At 35.6% G+C, this 21,555-nt stretch overlaps 1 protein-coding gene across 2 annotated transcripts in view; it reads left to right on the top strand.

Annotated features, from left to right (window-relative positions):
• The window catches only part of clu (clustered mitochondria protein homolog), a 294,616-nt gene that overhangs the window by 81,790 nt on the left and 191,271 nt on the right, over positions 1–21,555 (top strand). For both annotated transcript variants that reach the window (XM_067772983.1, XM_067772984.1), the window contains exon 2: positions 20,473–21,529. In XM_067772983.1, the coding sequence (XP_067629084.1) occupies positions 20,473–21,529 (1,057 nt within the window). The remainder of the gene's footprint in view (positions 1–20,472; positions 21,530–21,555) is intronic.

Raw genomic sequence — 21,555 nt, forward strand, 5'->3', positions numbered from 1 at the left:
CCACGCTACGCAGCTGTAGAACCGGGTCGGCTGGAGCATTAGCTGAGGGGAAGGGGTGAGGTAGCCATAAGGCGGCGAGTCCCCCCTACTTAGCTGGGACACGGGCGAGAAAACCATAAAGACCACGACCCGTTGTCCCCGCAAGCAAAGGGTGACCCGCGCTAAGGCAGCACCCCTTCCACTCAGCTAATCAGGAGGAGTGACTGGGCTGCTTAATAAAGCAACCACTTCCTCTGACTAACCTGCGAGGAATGAAGTGCCAACAGCAAATTCATTATCTTTTATACTGCTTCTGCTATGATGCGAGTGAAAAATGAACCGCTAATTGGGCACTTCAGTGAATTGCCATTTACTGTGAGCTGGCGTGCTATGTGCATATTATTGTTGCCGCCAAATGCTATTCGCATGCATTGGTATGTACTGCTGCTGTTGGCTACGTGTTAATGTACTATGTATGTATACTCTCAGGCGTAGGTGAAAAAGAGTTACAGTACGCGTCTCAGGCGTAGGAGAAAAAGGGTTGCAGTGGGGGTCGTACTATTGCAACGCTACGTTACAAGTCGACTTCATGAAGCGGCACAACATCCACATTGCTGCGGTTCAAGAGACTAAACTCACAGCAACATCTGTTCTACAGACCTGTTCTGGGTATAATGTCCACAGAAAATATCGGATGCATATGTACATACTTATGTTCATATGTATATGATATTCACAAATTTCGAATTTAATTAAGTTTTATACTAAATATATTTTCTTGTGGTTATTGGAGCTTTTCGGCCCATAATTTCAAGACAAAACACAAGTTTTTTCTTTTTCTCCTACGCGTTTCGATGGGTATTTTCCATCTTCCTCAGGGAGGCTGTATATTTTAACATACAAATATAAACATAAAACAAAACAAACATTAACATATTTAACAATGAAAACTTTACACAACTCTTTAACAGACTTTCCACTTACATTCAATGTTAAATAACTTTATTAAAACATATAGACATTACTAAACATAAATAAACAACACTTAACATTAATTCATTCATCGGCACTGAATCGTCCACTAGCTGATAATGCCGTCATGTAAGCGAAGTTGATGTTATTGGCGTCTTCTTTATAATTCCAGCGTTATTCGTGTTCTTTCTTTCCCCTCAATATCTAATATTCTCGTGTTTTCGAATTCCGCTGTGTGTCCTGTGCTGGTTAAATGTTCGCATAGTGCTGTTGTTGTTTTCTTATTTTTCGCGTCCAGTCTGTGTTCATTTATTCGGACGCCTAGCGATCGCTTTGTTGTTCCAATGTATATGGGGTACTCCATCCCATTTCGACCAATTTTGAACCCGACCCCGTTAGAATTGGCTGAAAGTTTTTCTTCTTTTTCTAGCTTACGAAAGACGTTTTTCAGAATTTTTTCATACAACTCAAAAAAAGTTATGAATTTAAAAAGAAACACCGTTTTTGTTTTCAAAATGCTATAACTTTTTCAAAAATTGACCGTTTGGGATCTTTTTTTTTTTAATTTGTTTTTAAATGTACTTTTTGGAAAAAATACAAAAAAATTTTTAAAGTTTTTTTTTTTGTAATTTTTCAGTTTTTCGAGATTTTTCGAATTTCGCCATTTTTTTTCTCATAAAAAACTTCAATCAATTCTGCAATCATCCCCACTAATCCCGGAGTGGGCCGATTATTATAATTTTTTTTTTATTTAATTAATTAATTACAAAAAAAAACTTTAAACATTTTTTTGTATTTTTTCCGAAAAGTACATTTAAAAACAAATTAAAAAAAAAAAAGATCCCAAACGGTAAATTTTTGAAAAAGTTATACCATTTTGAAAACAAAAACAGGTTTTTTTTTTAAAATTCATAACTTTTTTTGAGTTGGATGAAAAAATTTGAAAAAATTCTGAAAAACGTCTTTCGTAAGCTAGAAAAAGAAGAAAAACTTTCAGCCTATTCTAAAGGGGTCGGGTTCAAAATTGGTCGAAATGGGATGGAATACCCCATATGTATTTGTTTGCAATTTTCGGCTGCGCTCCCATTACATTGGATTTGGTATACAACATTGTGTTGTTGTTCTTTTCGATTTTGTCTTTTGTTTGTGTAAATATTGTACTTAAAGTTTGATTTGGTTTATGTGCCAATTTTATTTTGTTATTGCGTGCGATGCTACCTATTGTTTTGATGTCCATTAATCCTGGTATGTATGTCACGCCTGTGTATATTAGTTTTTCTTGTTCTTTTTTCTGTTCAGTATTGCTTGGCATGCAGTTAGCTTTGTTTTCGGCTATTGTTATCCACGCGTCTATTAGTTTATTAGGGTAGCCGTTCTTGTATAAAATATCTCGAATTTTTTGGATGTTTGTCTTCATGAACTCCTGTTCACTAAGATTGAAAACTTTAGTTATAAAGTTTATGACCGTGTTCTTTTTTTGCATCCATGGGTTATTCGAATGATAGTTTATCGTTCTGGATGACGATACGGCTTTGGCATACCAATTAGTTTTTAGGTTTGGTCTGATTTTATGATTTCAATATCTAGGAAACGCAACTTATTGTTTTTCTCTTTTTCTATTGTAAATTTTATTTTAGTATGCTGGTTATTAAATGTTTTTAGTATTTCTTCCACGTCCTTAGTCTTAATTATTGCGAATATATCATCTACATATTTGTTTATGTATTTGATATATATGTCCTTTGATTTGAGCTCGGCAATGCTGTCGTCAAGAATTTTGTCTAAAACTATATCAGCTACAATGGGCGAAATAGGATTCCACATAGGCATACCATTTACTTGTTGGTAAAAAGTGCAATCATACGTGAAGTAATTGTTGTCCCTCAAGCAGTATTAATTTTTTTCACCTCTTGTGATTATCTAAGTTTAAACAATTCTCTTCTAAAATTCGACTGGGCGGAGCTACTCTCTGGCCTTGACGTTAACAATTGTTTCTCTAAGTTCACACTAATAATGAATGACTTTTGTCTCAATAATATATCTTTAAAGAGGAAGCGATGTTACAAATCACCATGGGGTAACACGCGCCTGAAACGATTAAAAAATCTCAAAAACAAGTTTCTTAAGAAATATAAGGCATTTCGTATCTCAGCATATTTTGTCAAATACCGCCATTTTCAGAAGAAATTCAAGTCTCTGAATAACAAACTGTACAAAAACTATTTAAGTAGTACGGAGAGAAATATTAAATCTAATCCGAAGAAATTTTGGAACTTCGTGAAATCCAAAAATGCGGCCTCAAGAATTCCCACGTCGGTTGAGTACGATAATAACTTCCCTACTACCCCATATGATGCAGCAAATCTGTTTGCTGACTTTTTTAAGTCAAATTACGTGTCGGATGTTGGAGAGTCTCCTGATTTCTCTGGCGATATTCCGTCATTTCTTAATTGCGGTGCGCTTCAAATTACCTTTAAAGATATTACGGAGGGTTTAGTTTGTCTCAAGTCTTCTTCTCAGACAGATTGTGATGGACTGTCAGCAATGTTTCTCAAAAACTGTCCTGCTTTAGTTACTCCATTGAAGATTATATTTAATAAATCCCTTTCTTCAAGGACGTTTCTGAACGATTGGAAACTAGCTACAATCACACCTCTTCAAAAGTGGGAGAAAAAGCAACTTTCGGAACTATCGGCCAATATCCAAGCTCTCAAGCATCTCGAAGTTGCTTGAATGGATTGTTAAAGAAAAAATATATTTTACTGTCAAGGCTATGATAAATCCCAATCAACATGGGCTTGTGCAGGGTCGTTCAACGACCTCTAATTTAGCGGTCTTACCGAATTCTGTATTTCTTCGTTTTCGTCAGGACTCCAGGTTGATTGCATTTACACGGATTTTTCAAAAGCTTTTGATAAAGTCTCATACAATTCTATTACATAAATTGGTATGCCTTGGATTCCATTCATCTTTTTTATTATGGCTCAAGTCATACCTAACCGGCAGAAGTTGCATAGTTACCATTGATGGTGCACTCTCGACCCCTATTGTTGCCACTTCAGGCGTTCCTCAAGGAAGCATTCTAGGTCCGCTCCTTTTTATAATTTTTATTAATGGCATTAGTGAATGCTTTTCGCACTCAAAATTTTTGCTCTATGCTGACGATTAAAAAATTTTCTCGAATGTTCGCGACACCTTTTATCTGCAGACCGATTTGGATAATCTTCATAGATGGTGTGAGAAGTCACGCCTCTCCCTTAACATAAAGAAATGTTTTCATTTGACATATTGCAGGCGTCTAAGCATCCTCGATACATCGTATCGGATTGCTAATGATGTGCTGCAAAATGTAACAGAGTTCAAAGACTGGGGAGTGGTATTTGAACTTCGTGCAAGACGGTTGTGATCGTGGGGTGCTCACTTAAAAGTCTATCAAACGAAGTATTTAATATGTTAAAGTGCAATATGAGTTGCATAATTTGCAAAGAAAAAGTCGATCGTTATAGTGCTAACAAAATTGATTGCGTAGAGTGCAAAAATTACTTTCACTGTAAATGGCGTGAACTTAAAATCGCAAGATGTTGAGTTCTTGAAGGTAAACAACCAAAAATACCGATGTGACAAGTGCAGTGCCATGCGAAGGAAAACATTGCAAAACGCAACAATAACAACTACCCAAATAGCGCAAAGTCACAATAAACATGTACCTGCGCCGACTGCTTTGAGCCAACCAACACGCGACCAGCGCAAGGCAGAGTGTAATGCAGAGAAAGAAGTGGATAAAGCAACAAGCAGTGACAACAATGTAACTCTTCAACTTCTGTACGAAGAGATTCTCAACCTTAAGCAAATGAACATTGACTTTCTAGCAACAGTGCAGCAGAACAAAGAATTGAAAACCAAAGTATCAAAGCTGGAAAGCAAATTGAATTGGAAGGAGCAAAAGCTATTAGAAAATACAGCTGAAATAGTGGGAGTGCCGATTGCAGATAAAGAAAATGCCAAAGAATGTGTTGACAAAATTTTCAGGGATGCATTGGATGTAGTGGTTTCGGAGGAAGAAATAGAGGAATTCAGCTTTAAGCGAAAAAACGTGAGCGAATCTTCGTCGGGCAATAATTTTATTCATAATATTCTAACAAAATTCAAATCTAATGATATCAAGAAGAAAATTATGTTGGCCAAGAGGACTGCGCGTAAGAAACTAAATACTTCTTTATTTCCAAATTATAACAACAATATTAAAAACATTTATATCAATAACTCCTTAACCGGTTATAACCGCGCATTATTTTCAGCTGCTAGTAAGATTAAAAGGGAGAAACACTTTAAGTATTTGTGGTTCAAGAATTCAAGATTACATAAAAGAAAGACCGAAAATGATAGAGCTGTTGTAATAAATACGTTTGAAGATCTAGCTGATCTGTCCACTTAATTAATTAATTTTTAAATGAACAGTAGACATTTTTTTATAGATGACAGCCCTATCATAAACGTCGTAAACGAACCAAATATTTTATCAGGAGCAACAAACACTTTAACTATCGTACACCAGAATGTGAGAAGTCTGCGTCAGAATTTTGGTTCATTATGTTTAAACCTGGAGGCCTTTGATTATCTCCCAGATATAGTTTTTGTATCGGAAATTTGGATTTTCTCCTATGAAGTGGATGATTACCGTATTCCTTATTACTCCTTTTTCGCTAATGCCAACGACTCGTACTCAGCTGGTGGTGTTGGGAGTTTTTATTCATACCAAGTATGAGTGCGAGGTAACACGACTCTTTCTTACCAGTGCGGATATTATGAAAGTATGTGATAAGCTACTGAGCCTCGTTTGTGTGTACAGACTTCACTCTGTTCCCTTACATTCATTTTATGAAGAGTTTTCATCGTTTTTAGAAGAGGTTAAAACAACAAATCTAGTTATTTTAGGAGATTTCAATATTGATTTATTCGGCAACAACTCTGCTTTAGATAATCATCTTGAGATAATGGCAAGTCATGGTTTGTCATCGTTTATTAAATGTTTTACTCGACCTGACTCTGGCACATGCTTAGACCATATATACGGACGCTTCGACGATTCTACTTTTTGCCCATGTGTGGCTTTAAACCTTGATCTGGGAGTTTCCGACCATTGTATGATCGGTCTGCAAATTACTTGTTTAAATTTTATTCGTAATAATAACCGTAAGAGGATGACAGCTGTCAGGAAAATTAATTTCAGAGATCTTCTGATATCACTTCGTTATGAAAAGTGGGAAAATTTTTACGCAGAACAGGACATAAGCAAGGCGTACAATTTATTTTTGTCTACGCTTGAAGCTCACTTAAGTAAATCCAGTTCTGTAACTTTTCCAAATCGTTCGGATGTGATTCTCAAGCCCTGGATTAACCATAATTTACTCAAAAAAATTAAGCTAAAAAATAAACTACGACCTAAAAGTTACAAACATTCCAGTAACAGTCGTCTCCGGAAGCGCGTGAACCGTCTTACAAGCAGGTTGCATAAAGAAACTCGTTTAAGTCAGGAACTTTTTTATAAAAATAGGCTAATAGCGCATATGGTGACCTTAAAAAAGAATGGAATGTGGTTTATGACATCCTTCATCGGAATTCGGTCACCAATGCTATTTCTATTGTTTTAGATATCAACGGGGTGGATGTTTCTCACCCAGTGGACGTTGCTAATCACTTTAATGACTTTTTTGCTACAATCGGAAAAACTTCCTTGCCCAATAATAGCCCTATTAGCTGCACATGTAACATCAACCATTTTGATTCTGGAAATACTTCTCCAGGAAGTAGCTTCTTTTTTGAACCTATCTCTGGCACAGAGATCCTGAGGTTAGTAAACTCTTTGAAAAACAATAATTCATCTGGAAATGACAATATTTCGAATCGCATGTTAAAAAAGATTGCTCTCTATGTTGTTGACATTTTAAAGTATTTATTTAATTGCAGTATAGTCTCAGGAGTATTCCCAGAGGATCTGAAATGTGCTGATGTTTTACCACTATATAAGAAGGGAAATAGGAGAGATAAGAACAACTACAGACCTATTTCTCTTTTGACATCAATTTCGAAAGTTTTTGAGAAAGCTGTGAAGTGTAGGGTCATGGCTTATTTGGAAAAAATTAAATATTTCCGTCCTATGCAATTCGGTTTCCGCTCAGGAGCTTCTACTGAAGATGCTCTTCTTGACCTATGTTGCTTTATGTATAAGTCCATGGACGAAAGAAAGTATTGTGGTAGTCTTTTTGTTGATATAACAAAAGCTTTTGACATGGTTGACCATAATATTCTTCTAAGTAAACTACATTTAGCTGGCATCCGTGGAAATGTTCTTGATTGGTTTAAATCATATTTAAATACAAGAATACAAAGGGTCAGAATAGACAATTCTTTAAGCACGGCTAGATCGATGGATTTGGGGGTCCCTCACGGTTCAGTCCTTGGTCCAGTTTTATTTTTAATTCTATATTTTCAATACCTTTCCACTGCTTTTGCAGATGACTTGGCTATTGCATATGCGACAAACAATGCATTCAATCTTTTTGCGGATATAAATCATGATGTGCACCTGCTGAGGCAACGGTTCGCTTCTCATAAGCTGATTGTTAGCAATAAGACCAAGCTGATGTATTTCAGCCTCTCAGGCAAGGAAGTGCCAAGCAGTGATATTACTTTTCATTCTGCAAGTTGTATGCGGTATGAACTTTATACTCATACTTGTATTGATCAGGGGTCTCGAGTTGGCTATGCACCTGAATTTGACTGCGACGGAAAATGCTTTAAGATCGAAGTGGTATCCATTTTTAAGTACCTGGGTGTTATAATAGATCAAAATCTGAGTTGGTCGTCCCATATCTCTACTATGAAACAATATCTGTTATCCACTCTGCGCTCATTTTATCGTCTTAAAAAACTATGTTCACGCAGCGTGCTGAAAATGGTGTATTTTGGACTAGTACAATCTAAATTACAATATGGTATAAGTTGATGGGGAAGTGCGTATAATAGTAAAACTCGTCCGCTCTTAATTCTGCAGAAGTGTCTCATAAGAAGAATATGTAACGCGAACCGCCTATCGCACACTATGAACCTTTTTAAACGGTTAAATATTCTGCCTGTGAGGCACTTGTATTTCTATAAAGTTTTAAAAATATTTTTTATGAGGTGTGGGTATCTACGTAGTCCAATATACCCCCACAAAGGCTAAGAAACAGCTCACATTCAAATGTTGTAGTTCCTGCTTCTCGTACCACCCTGTTTCGCAACTTCTACACAATAGTGTCCTGCATGGTTTTCAATAAGCTTCCCGAAGCTATACAAAGCATTAGGAGACTATCCGTTTTCTTGAAGGAGGTGAAATTATGGCTCCTTTGTTTGATTCATGATGATATCGAAGTTCTGTTGCGGCCTGTTACGTAAAGTATTTCCCTTTAAAAATTTTAAAATTTAACAAATTTTATAATTAATTAATATAATATAATTACTAGTATTTTCATTATATTTTTTGTCTTTCACTACCTCTGTATAATTCTTTCGTGGTAAGCACACTTGTAAATTGGAATTTGTTTAATTCTTCAACTTCTGTAAATATTTTTTCTTCATTACATAGATTTTGTATTGCACCCCACAATGTACAACATAGATTTATAGTTATTTAAGGAAATGGTGTTATCTCTGTCCTGTTATTTGGACACTAAACACCATTAACTGTTATCTTTTGCTAATTTTATATACATAAGTATACTGCTGTTTTATGAATTGTATAAATTTAAGATTGCACAAGATAATAATGAATAAAAATGAATGAATGAATGTTAAGCGTACTTTCAACGGCCACATAAACTTAATACTCTCAAAATCGTATTCCGTTCTCGGCTTCATTCGTCGCAACTCCACGGAGTTTTCTGATCCCTATACGTTTAAGCAACTATTTACCTCTCTTTTTCCATCACACTTAGAGTATTCTGTTTTCATTTGGAGACCATATGATGAACTCTCGATAAGTAGAATTGAACGAGTTCAAAAGGTCTTTCTAAAACATGCTCTACGTCCCGTAAGGTTTGAGGAGCCTGTTCCGCCTTACGATTCTCGGCGTTTGCTAATTAATTTGGATTCGCTTGAAAAACGAAGGAAAGTTCTCTCGCTTTCCATTGCTTTCAACGTTATTAATGACATTATTGATTGCCCAATGTTACTTCTTCGTAAGTTCTACCCTTTTTATTTGGAAAACTTTAGAACAACATATGCTAGCAATGCGCCTATTGCTCGTACACTAAGAGAATTAACTGCTCTGTTCTCTTCATCAATTATGCTTGACTTTGCAGTATCAAAATCGGATTTTGTAAGAATTCTAAATTCAATTTGTCTATAAGATATTACAATCAATTACAATACATACTTTTTCTCATTTGCGCGAGATTATTTTTCATTATTCTAGTCTGTAAGGTATCCTGTACTGTAGACTTAATTTAAATAAATAATAATAATATTTTTGTGTATGTGCTGTGCGTTCATTCAGAATCGATCGAATTGATCGATTTGTGTGGCTGACTGAGGAACGTAAAAGTCAGTAAGTCTAGTCGTTCGACCTTTGTGGGTTTGTTGCTTTGGTGCGTTTATTGTTTTGTGTTTATTTGTTGTGTGTTTGTCTGTTGTACCTGTGTGGTTACTTTGTTTCTCGTAAGCAAGTTTTAGAGGTTCAAATATTGTGTCAGAAATTGTGTTTATCTGTTCATTTATTATTCTACCGCCGAATGTTTTCTGTTTGTAGATGGAAATGTTTTCGAGTATGTTGAGACGTCGGGCTTTGGGTTGTATGTGAAGGACCCTAACATCAATTGCTTGGGAATATTTATTTTCGACCATGTGATTCGCGAAGTTAGACTCTGGTATAATGTTTGGATCCCGTGTTTTTTTGTTGTAATCTCTGAACCTCGTTCTTATTTGCCATCCTGTTTGTCCTATGTAACTGTGTTGGCATCCGCAGGTAAGCTTGTATACGCCGTGGCTGCTAAACGGATCGTCTGAGCTAGTGTTAGTTCTTAGTTTTCGCTCTAGATTGTTCGATATTTTGAACGCTGTGTCAGTATTGTATTTTTTAAAGAACTTTGCCAATTTATATGTTACTTCTCCAGTACATGTCATAGTCGTCCAAGTGTTATTATTTTCATTTAATTATTTCTTTCTGGTTCTACATACGGCCTTCTGAGCTTATCTACTAGTGCTTTTTTATATCCGTTGTTTGCATCAATGTTATATATTACTTCAAGCTCTCTCTTATATGCTTCTTTTGTAAGAGCTGTTCTTTCAAGTCTATGTGCCATTTATTTTCTCCTTGCGGTCGGGGCAGCGGAAAAAGGCTAGTTAATATTATAAATGCGAATGTTTGGATGTCCAGATGTTTGTCTTTGTGACTCAATCACGCAGGAACGGCTGGACGGATTTGGGTAAAATTTGGTACACATATAGCCAATAGTCTAGAAAGATATAATAGCCATATCTTTTTGAATAGAAAAGAGGTCCACCCCCCCTAGGAACAGTTATAATTTAATTATAATTTTTCGTCTTTGTGACTGAATCACGTCAGAACAGCTACACGGATTTTGATGAAATGGGACACAGGTAGGCAATAGTCCTAAAATTTTTTCGAAAATGGAATGGACAATTAGTTATTAATAATTTTTACACATTACAATTTTAAGTATACTGACCTTCACCAATATTACAAACTCAATGGGTTAAATAAGTCGAGCGCTTACTAAGTGGGCAGTGACACCTTCCGTTATATTTTTCCGTTTTCAAAAATATAAACGCTTACGGTAGCCACCTGACAGACTTTTTTGTGCCAAAAAAAAGCAAAGTACTAAAATATTCCATTTAATTTATATTTTATAAAATATATCGACATAAATATATTTTTCTAACATAATTTTCCATTTATTTGATTATATTTAGTTTGTTTAATATTATTTAGTGTTTTTTTTTTTTTTTTTTGTTATTTTGTTTTATTATTTACTAGCTAATGCCCACTACTTCGTATGCGAGGAATTCCAAATAAAGTCTCATCATTTTTATTTTTGCAGAAGTTGAGAACCAAAACCTAATAAAAAAGATGTCATCACTATAGACGAAAAAAGACTCACAAACATTAGGAAGGAAGAAATCGCGTATAATGAAAATATTTTGTCTGAAAATGTCCTGAGTACGTCTTCCTTCGGCTGTAGTGATGACTTTAATTGGGCTGCTTAAAATTATTATTTGACGTTCTACCAATACTATAAACTAAACACATATTTACAAAGTTATATTGAATACTAAAGAATTTCTTTATAGATAACATTTGATGTTTTACCCGTGTTACAAAGTATAAACAAATTTTCGGAGGTAGTTACCCTTGAGCAAGAAACATAGAGTTGCCCGTGTGAGAAACAGTTAGTCCTAAGGTTAGTCCAGCGGTTCGAAGTGTCTGACCTTGCGACTTATTAATCGTCATAGAAAAACACGCGCTCAGGGGAAATTGCACGTGTTTGAAGTGGAAAGGGAAATTGTTTGGAATAATGGGTATGCGGTTTATAAAAACTATGTCACCAGATTCACAGCCCGTAAGAATTTCTGTTTCTATAATGTTATTTTGAAGTGATGGCACTCCAAGGCGGGTTCCATTGCATAACTTTGAAGGAATTAAGTTTCAAAGCAACATTATCGGAATACCCGCTTTCAGAACGATGATATACGCAGGAATTCCGGGTGCAGAACGAGAGTAAAGAAATTCTACTGGATAACTGGTAGCATAATTTCTGTCTATAACTATGTTTATTGTCGGTATACCACCTCTTCTCCATGCACTTTTTCCAATATACTGTGATTGATGGCTGCTGATTGATCATTTTTGGGTGTAAGTATGGCTCGATCACAAAGCCAAGAATTTTTCTGACCCGTTATTAGAGTTATGTCTCCATAAACAATATACATTAGTTCCTCTACTGATGGAACAATCTTACAAAGATTTTCTGGAAGATTTACCAATCGCTTTAGGAATTAAATCCGATTTTTAACAGAATGTATGAAAATTCTTTCGCACGCGGGTTGCAACTTATGTCTATGATGTTCTGCGTTAGACTCATTTTCTGCATCTGTGTCCATAGCGCAGACCGTTTGAGGCATGCGCTTAGCTCATCAGCTCTTTTTCCTCGAGGTATGACGGGTAGAGTTTTCTACTACTTCCCATAATGTGAGCTTGAAACGCGAATTACTGCTTCCACGGCCTTCTTGTGTTCCATTGTACACTCGTCCCAAACAATGAGGCTGTACTCTTCAAGAATCTTCGGTTTGCCATTAGTTCGCGATATGACACAAACTGCATTTGCATCAAGGCATTTCTTCGCATGCGATATCGCTTTATCGGATTGGATATTACGTCGCTGTGCTAAGGCGGGTTTGATAGGGACTTTACGGTAGACCAAAGCTTACCTAAATGCTGCTCCAATTCGCCCGCTTGTGTTTGTCAACAAGTAGTCTGATGTGTTAATTTGTGCCCCTTACTTGGGGGTCGCCAGAGTCGAGCTGTCTTAAAAGGTCACGCTCTCTCGCTAAGGCTGCGGCCTCTGTTCGGAAGTATGGCAGGATTTCTCCAGAGACAATAAAACGAGCCGACTTGGATTCGAAGACCTTGCGAAATGCACGCTCCTCTTGGCGGGCATCAGTCGGGATTGGGAGGGCAGCAATGTGATTGTCTGTATATGTTTTGTAATCTTTCCACTTTCCTTTTTTGTCGATTGCTGTAATGCTAATAATCTGTACGACTATGTCAAAAAATGTTTTCACATGCCTTTCTAATTCATTTAGCTTACATTTCACGCTCTATAATATCTCAAGTGGTCAATTGGCTTCCGTCAAAGAAATTGTTTATTTAGGTGTTGTTTTTGACACTTATTTTCCTTGCATTCCTTCGTTAATATGCAAACCACTTAAAGAATCCCTATACCAGGAAGGCACATTTTATATCTCTTTATTGTGCTTGAAACTAGAAAATGCCTCAGTTGTATGGAATCCTATTTATAGCTGTCACTCCGCCAGTATCGAAAGGGTTCAAAAAAATTGATTCGATTTTGCTAAATTTCTCTTAACTTTGACTCAATTCCATCCTATTACTTTCGCTGCAAGCTTATCAATAACCAACCCTTTGAAACCAGAAGAGTGGTACATACGAGTATACTAATGTCTTTCTATGATCTCATCGCTGGATCTTTGAATTGTGAGCTCTCCTAGTAAAGGTTGCTTTTAATGTGCCTAACAGAGCTCTTCGAACGTTCCTAACTTTTTACTTGCGTGCTTGCTGAGCCAACTATTGCAATTTCGACCCTATTCTTCTCGCACTTACTGAATTTATTATTCTCAAGAAGGTTTTTTATCGATTCCTTTGAGTCGAGAAATATGTTCGAGTGAACGCGGTAACTGTGCCTTTAAATTATTCAAATATGTATATTTTTTAATGTTATTACGTTTATTACATAGTTATAAGTTGATTATGTAGTTTTAACATCTTTGTATCCAGTCTATAAGATTATTTCTGATCATGGAATAAATTAACTAAACTAAACTAAAAACGCATCCAGTGTAATTTTTTATATGCGCTGCCGAAGGCCGCCAAAGCAGAAAGGTGTTCTGCGCAAAAACACTATGAATTCCACCCTCGTTTTCGGAGCGGTCCGGGGTAATTTTTCTGTTGTTTAGGAATATCTTTTGACAAAACAACATTTCTAACTTCCGTGGATTTGAGATCCTGGGTCTAACACGAGTGTTTTGACACCCCTCCCGATATTTTTGGACATGTATTAAGAGTGTCATGCAGCCGTTAAGAATAATCCTCTTATATTTATTGGCAATCCATCGTTGTTCTAAATTTTAACCTCTTCAAGTTCAGCTTTCAGATTTGTGGTCTAGGTTTCAAACCGCATATTTTAACACCTCTCCTAATATTTTTGGACAGGTTTTTAGCATTTGTAAGTTAAAGTAAAGAAATAAGGCTGGGTGCGAGTTGCCCTTAGTTTCTACGTAAATAGAGAAAAACCCATGCACTGGAAACTATCGGTAAGACAGTGCCAAATAAAAATTTAAAATTTTTATGAGTATACTTTTCAGTCTAAATTCAAATGTCAAATTTCAAAAAAAAAAAATATTCTTGATTTTTAATTTTATGTTTTCAATATTTCGTAGCAAATAAATGGCTCTTGTCCATTTAAATTATGTAAAATATGCTGCTGCGATTAAGGTCCGATCGATTGTACATCGTGAGAGCCCAAATTTATTGAGGCTGATGTTGGCGGCACAAGAATCGGGTCCTGCTTCTCAAATATGGATCACAATCTGAACATATTTGGCAGCCAAGTGAACTAATTGGCCTAAAATAAGAGTATTGAGATCGAGATTGTGGCAAAGGTTATTGTGCATGTGCTCCACTATATCCCCTAAAAACCTTACAAAATGAAGCCACTGAATTTTCATGTACTGCTATCTTGCGATAGGTACTTACCGCGGACCCTAATTGAACCTTATCCTTTTTAATTTCCCGTATTGTTATTATTTTCTTAGCAGAAATAAACAATTTAAGTTTTCAAATGAACTCGTAAAGTTTTGACAGCTTTTTATTAAATTATTGCAGTGCTGGAAAGTTCCAGCGGAATATTAGTTTATGTACCTAAAATAAAGGGGAACTCGCACCCAATTAATTCGAGTTAGGATAATGGCGATACATAGTGTAAGATCTACGGATCTATCCCTTAATATTTTATTAAATCTCAAACACGTCTTGTCTCTTCAAATATTACACAGCCAACTGATTTATTTAATTTTCATATTTCTGACACATATTTCTGAGAGTGCTATATAAATCTAATATTACTAGATACTACATTACTCTTTCCTTTTAATTTTGAAAATTATGTTGATATCCTAATCTTCTTGATATAATAAGAATTACTGCATGTATGGCTGTGGTAGCCGTATTTGTCTTTTATTAGATGTTGGTGTTGCTTGCTCAACAGGAACCTTCTTAAGATGTGCCACATCTCTTCTATATATTTTATTAGCCGCATGACTTTGGAGTACTACATCACTTCTTTTCCTCTTTATGACTTTATGCATTGCCGGATCATAATTTGGTGCTAACTTATTTACTTTTACAACTTGCTTAACAAGTACATCGTCACTTTCTTGTATGCCAATTTCCTTTGCACTTCGCCGTTTATCCGCATATTCCTTTCCCTTTTCTTTTTTTCTCTTTATCGCGATCATAAACTTCTGTATTTCTCTCTAACGGTTGGAATATTGTAGGAATTTTATCGCGAATATTTCTACCAAACATTAACCCAGCCGGTGTTTTTTAAGGTAATAGAATGTTCTGTTGATCGATACATTTGAAGATAACTTTTTAGATCCTCCATCCAATCTCGCTTAAGTTGTTGACTGATGACCAAAGGTTTTAATATAGATCGATTTTGACGTTCCACCTCACCATTTTGCTGCGGCCAATATGGAATAGTGCTTATTAACTCTATGTTATTTTCAGAACAATACGTTTTAAATTCATCACTTATAAACTATCTTCCATTATCTGCGGTTATAGGAAATGGTAAACCAAAACGAGCAAAAATTATACGAAGGCATTCAATTGTTTCTGTTGAATCAATCTTCTTCATTACATCGAATTCTACAAAACAGGCATGCTTAACGAACGAAACGATATCATTTCGTTACGATAATCAACGTTAATAAACGAAACGAAGTGACTTCGTCGTCAAATTAACGTTAATTTTACGTTCTTAACGTTAATAAACGAAACGAAATGACTTCGTTTCGTTTATTAGCGTTGATTATCGTAACGAAATGATATCGTTTCGTTCGTTAAGCATGCCTGCTACAAAACGACTGTAATAATCAACAACTAGCAAGTTATGCGCAGAAGGCAATGGTCCAAGAAAATCCATCGCTAAATGTTGCCAAGGGTGTGATGGCTCTGGTGGTGGTGAAGCTTTGATCGTAAACGCCGCTTCATAATTGTCATTCCTGGGTGGCCCTCGTATGCAAGCTGTAAAGTTCTTTCGTACAGTGCTTCTGGCATAATAATACGTGTACCGCGTAGTAAAATACTACCAGAAAAACAAAGTTCCGTTTCAAATAACTTAAATGGTTTTAAACAATCTTTCCATTAATTTTGATATATTTCTTTTTTTATAGCTAATATAGTTTTATCCTTTTCTGAGAACTCCCCAATTTCATCAATTTTTAAAGCTCTCGGAACTGCTAAATTTGCAATCCAATTAACGTAATGCTCTGTCCCATCATCAAATGTAGCATTTGACATATTTTGATCTAGTAACCGTGACAATGGGTCTGATATATTATTTTTTTTACCTTTTTTTTATAAACTACCCTGCTAGACAGCTGTCAGTCATTTGAGGCATCAATTGACAGATATGGCTGATGGAAATTTACATCACAGCGTAAAGCAAAGTTTCTATCAGTTTGTTAGAAGCGACATGACAAACCTGATGTAAACATTGTGTATACGTGTATGCATACACATACACACCATGGTTTTCCATACGAATAAAAGGAAAAATTTATACGAGTGTATTAGTGATTTCAAAAATTCTGTTAATGTGTTGGAGTTTCCGTCAGCTCTGTCTAGCAGGGTACTTTATATTTATATGCCTGCAATCGTAGACCCCAACTTTCAATCCGTGCACATGGCCTTGACCTAGTACCAAATATTACCTCTAACGGTTTGTGGTTCGTCACGATCTCAAATTCTCTTCCAAATAGATAATAATGGAACCTTTCGACTGCCCACATAATTGCAAGAGTTTCTTTCTCGGTTTGGCAATATTGTTTTTCAACATCATTCAAAGTCTTGTTGCCAAATCTTGTATAAATTTACCTACATAATTTACTAACCCAAGAAAACTACCAACTTCATCAGATGTTGCTGGTCGTCGAAATTGTTTGATAGCTATCACCTTGTCTTCCTTATGCATAATTCCATATTTATTCAACTTTGTGCTTTGATTTTAAAGCAATATCATTTGAGCTTATCATATTCACATCCTAAAGTGTTGGCATACATTTTCCTTCTTTATTGGTATATGCCTTTTCTTGCTTTGAAATGGACTCAAACAATTTAGCCGTAGGCAATATTGTTTGTAAACTTTCATCACCTTGTTTTAGCATTTCTCTGCGACCCAGGACATTACAAGAGTTTCCCAATTACGTTGATGACGCAAAAGAAGTTACTGAAGCTGCTTCTAATGTAAACACAGCAATCAGATCTAAATAAAATAACAAACACCATCATATATTTATCAAAATGTATTATCTTGGCTAGAATACATAAAAAGTATACACGTATTTGTGATGAAAACGATATTGTATATCGGTTCAATAATAGACGTGACGAAGCGCTAGAGTGTGCACGTAAAAAGTTCAACAAAGCTACTGGCTTGCACCTAAATGATTACGAGTTTGAAAGGGAATTACTACGATTACGAAAAATTTGTACATATAAAAAGAAACAAAAAAATTATATGCACACAAAATAAAACGGAATATAAGGCATCATGCATATATTATATCACATTCAATATCTTGAAGTCGATTTTGCTCAATATTTTGCTTTGTATGCTCAATATGCGGACAACAATATCCCGCCCTAGGCAAGTTAAAAATCCACGAAGCGACACATGATGGTTCCAAGCCATTTAAATGTAATATATATGGAAATTATTTCACATTTCATTTTCGACGACATGCACAAGATCTCAGACATCCTTGTTAAGTGTGCAACAAGATCTGGGCAACAACAACATAAAGAATGGTTTATATGCGTACTCATACATGTGAAAAACCATATGTTTGCTCTATTTGTGTGTCAAAATAGACAACTTCGTCACAGTTAATAGATCACACTCAACGACATAATAAAGAGAGGCGTTTTAAATGTGAAATTTGTAGTAAAGGGTTTACTTTACCATCAATGCTAAGGGAGCACGTGAAGACTCACACAAAAGTGCGCGCTTTTATATATGACACTTGCAAAAAAAGAATTCAAATGTAGGAAACGCTTAGCATTTCTCTTCTAAGCGCAACTGAACGACATTTTTCAATAATCTGATCTCTCACATGTTCCTCTAATTTATCTCCAAAATTGTATCGCTCTGCTTGTTGTTTCAAACGCATTGCATATACAGTGACACTTTCATTAGGCTCAAATTCAATCTATCTCATAACATACCTCTCGTAATTAGCATTCTGTTGTGGTAGAAAGAAATCATTTAATTTATTTATTGCTTTTCCGTATACCGTTTGTTGTAACACGTATCCACTAGCAAGGTGACCCCGATTTACACATTCTGTTTCTGGCAACTGAGCATATAAGTCGGGTACTTCCTTCCCAGTGAAATGTAACAATAAATTCAGCTTGTGTTGCTCATCCTGCACACCACTAGCTTCTATGAAACACTTAAATGGTTGTAGCCAACTTTTCCATTGTTGCCCACTATTCTCCTCATTCATATTGTATACAAATCTTTCTACGGATAATTGCATTTTGCATCACCTATTAAGTAAACAACTTATTAGTTAATAAATAATTTAATAAAAAAATGAAAATAAAACACCAATTTTCGGCATTCAAGCCATATCTGCATTTAAGCAATAAATATTCATAACAGTATTTAAAACACCAATTTTCAGCATTCAAGCCATATCATCTGCATTTAAGCAATAAATATTCATAACAGCGTTTAAGCAAACATTTTCCAATTCCTTTTCATTTTAATCCATTTGAAAAATTTTCAAATACTTCCATCGTTTAAATTCATTTTTCACTTCCAAAAAAATAAATTTCAATATTTCAAAATTTTCAACTTTCAACAATATATCATCGATATTTAAATCAAAACTCAGCATTTAAACAAAAAAATAAATTTCAGTATTTCAAAATTTTCAACCTTCAACAATATATCATCGATATTTAAATCATAAATCAGCATTTATGCAAGAAATTTTTTACATAACTTTTACATAAACACTATAAAATTCGAGGCTAATTTTGCAAAATTTATTTTTCTTGTGATATCATTCACAAAACTTTTACCAAAACTTCTCTTATCCATTATTTAAAATTTCTTTATCGCCAACTTCCTTAAAGCCTCTAGCTCAAAAAGGACACAAAAATATTTTCCTTCGTCGCCAATGTAAGATCTACGGATCTATCCCTTAATATTTTATTAAATCTCAAACACGTCTTGTCTCTTCAAATATTACACAGCCAAGTGATTTATTTAATTTTCATATTTCTGACATATATTTCTGAGAGTGCTATATAAATCTAATATTACTAGATACTACACATAGACCTTTATCTGAAAAGCTAGCCACAATTCAACATTGTAACTTCCTATATTTTGTAGCAGCCATTTGGCGCGAGGGCTATGAGTAAGTAACACAGGGAGATCTGTAACGGATTTCTGTTATGAAGCCAGAATATTACTTTTATCCTTACTCGAATTAGGTTGTTTTTTCAAATTGCCACAGATATATTGATGGCGAGCGCTCATGAGTACTGCGATTAAGTACTGAAATAGAGATTAATACATGTACGATAAAGGCTAGTCCTCCAGAAGTTAAATAGTAACAAGTCCGTACGAAGTATCAGACCATGGATTGGAAAATATCTGTGGAAAACCAGCTTTCATATAGGTATCCTAGCACTATAAATATGACAATATTAGAAGATCTGGCGGCCACCGTGGTGTGATGGTAGCGTGCTCCGCCTACCGCACCGAATGCCATGGGTTCACACCCCGGGCAAAGCAAAATCAAAATTATAGAAATAAGGTTTTTCAATTAGAAGAAAATTTGGCAAGCAATCCGAGTGTATTTCTGCCATGAAAAGCTCTGAGTGAAAAGTCATCTGCCTCGCAGATGCCGTTCGGAGTCGGCATAAAACAAGTAGGTCCAGTCCCGCCAATTTGTAGGAAAAGATAGAAAGGAGCACGACGTGAATTGGAAGAGAAGCTCGGCCTAAAATCTATTCGGAGATTATCGCGCCTTACATTTATTTATTTATTTTTTTTTTTTATTAGAAGATCTGATTTGCCACAAAATTTTCCCATTGTACTTACAAATTTCGGCAGCAAAACGTGATAAAATTTTGGCCGCATTTTAGCATTAGCATTGTAAAAGCGAAAGCCCACCGCACATTCTTCGAAAAAATTCACGAACCAAACCTGCTTACTTCGTGCTGTGGAATTAAGTTTTTAATTTCAATTCCTCTCAGACAGTTTAACTCCGAGATAAAAAGATAAATTTTCCTTCTACAAACTGGGTCTGATTAAAGCAAATAGTTTATTTTGATTAAAATTTAATACTTAGTCATTAAAATGTTGTGTGTGTTACGTGGTTTGTCATTTTCATTACAATATTTTTCATGTATTTTTATTCAAGGAAATGGAGAAGTTTCTATCAACGAAAAAAATGAAATTTTGAAAGACGCAAACACCAGTAATATTGACAACACACTAAGCAATGTGAATGAGAGTGGCCAGAATGAGCTGGCTGACGGTGAAGAATCTTCCGTTTCATCTGAGTCTATAGACTTAGAAACCCTTCATGATGTTGGTATAACAGTACATATACAAAGCCCAGGCGCTGAAATCCTTTCTGTCCAACTATCTAGCATGGAATTGGTGCAGGAGATTCATCAGCTGCTCATGGATAGAGAAGATACCTGCCATCGTACCTGTTTTTCGTTACAGTTAGATGGCGTAACATTGGATAACTTTTCGGAATTGAAAACTATAGAAGGCTTGAAACATGGATCAACCATCAAAGTTATTGAGGAACCTTACACAATGCGCGAGGCTCGGATTCATGTTCGCCATGTACGTGATTTATTAAAGAGTATAGATCCTTCCGACGCTTATAACGGAGTTGAGTGCAATTCTTTAACATTTTTGCATACCATTACGCAAGGAGATTTACTAGAAAAAAAAAAATCTCGATCAGATTCAGTTGATTGTACTCCACCAAATTATGTGATGCCTGGTGTAAAGGAAGCTCCCTTAACTCCATTACAACCTGGTTTAAAAAATTCAAAAGGACCTCAGGCTCTTAAAATTTTGACGAGTTCTGCTTGGAATCCCCCTCCAGGACCTCGAAAATTACATGGTGATCTTATGTACCTATATGTTGTAACTATGGAGGAGAAAAGATTTCATATATCAGCGTGTCCTAAAGGATTTTATATAAACCAATCAACTGATGAAGTCTTTAATCCGAAACCAGATAACCCCAGCCTTTTGAGCCATTCACTAATCGATCTTTTATCGCAAATGTCACCATCGTTTAAGCGTGCATTTCAACAGATGCAAAAGAAGCGCACTTTGCGTCATGCCTTTGAACGCGTTGCTACGCCTTACCAAGTATATCAGTGGACTTCACCACAATTAGATCACACTGTCGACGCAATTCGTGCTGAAGACGCATTCTCTTCCAAACTTGGGTAAGTGTTTTTTATCGTTAATAAGA

The sequence above is a fragment of the Eurosta solidaginis genome, chromosome 3 (genome assembly GCF_040869045.1).
Source record: "Eurosta solidaginis isolate ZX-2024a chromosome 3, ASM4086904v1, whole genome shotgun sequence".
Classification (NCBI taxonomy): domain Eukaryota; kingdom Metazoa; phylum Arthropoda; class Insecta; order Diptera; family Tephritidae; genus Eurosta; species Eurosta solidaginis.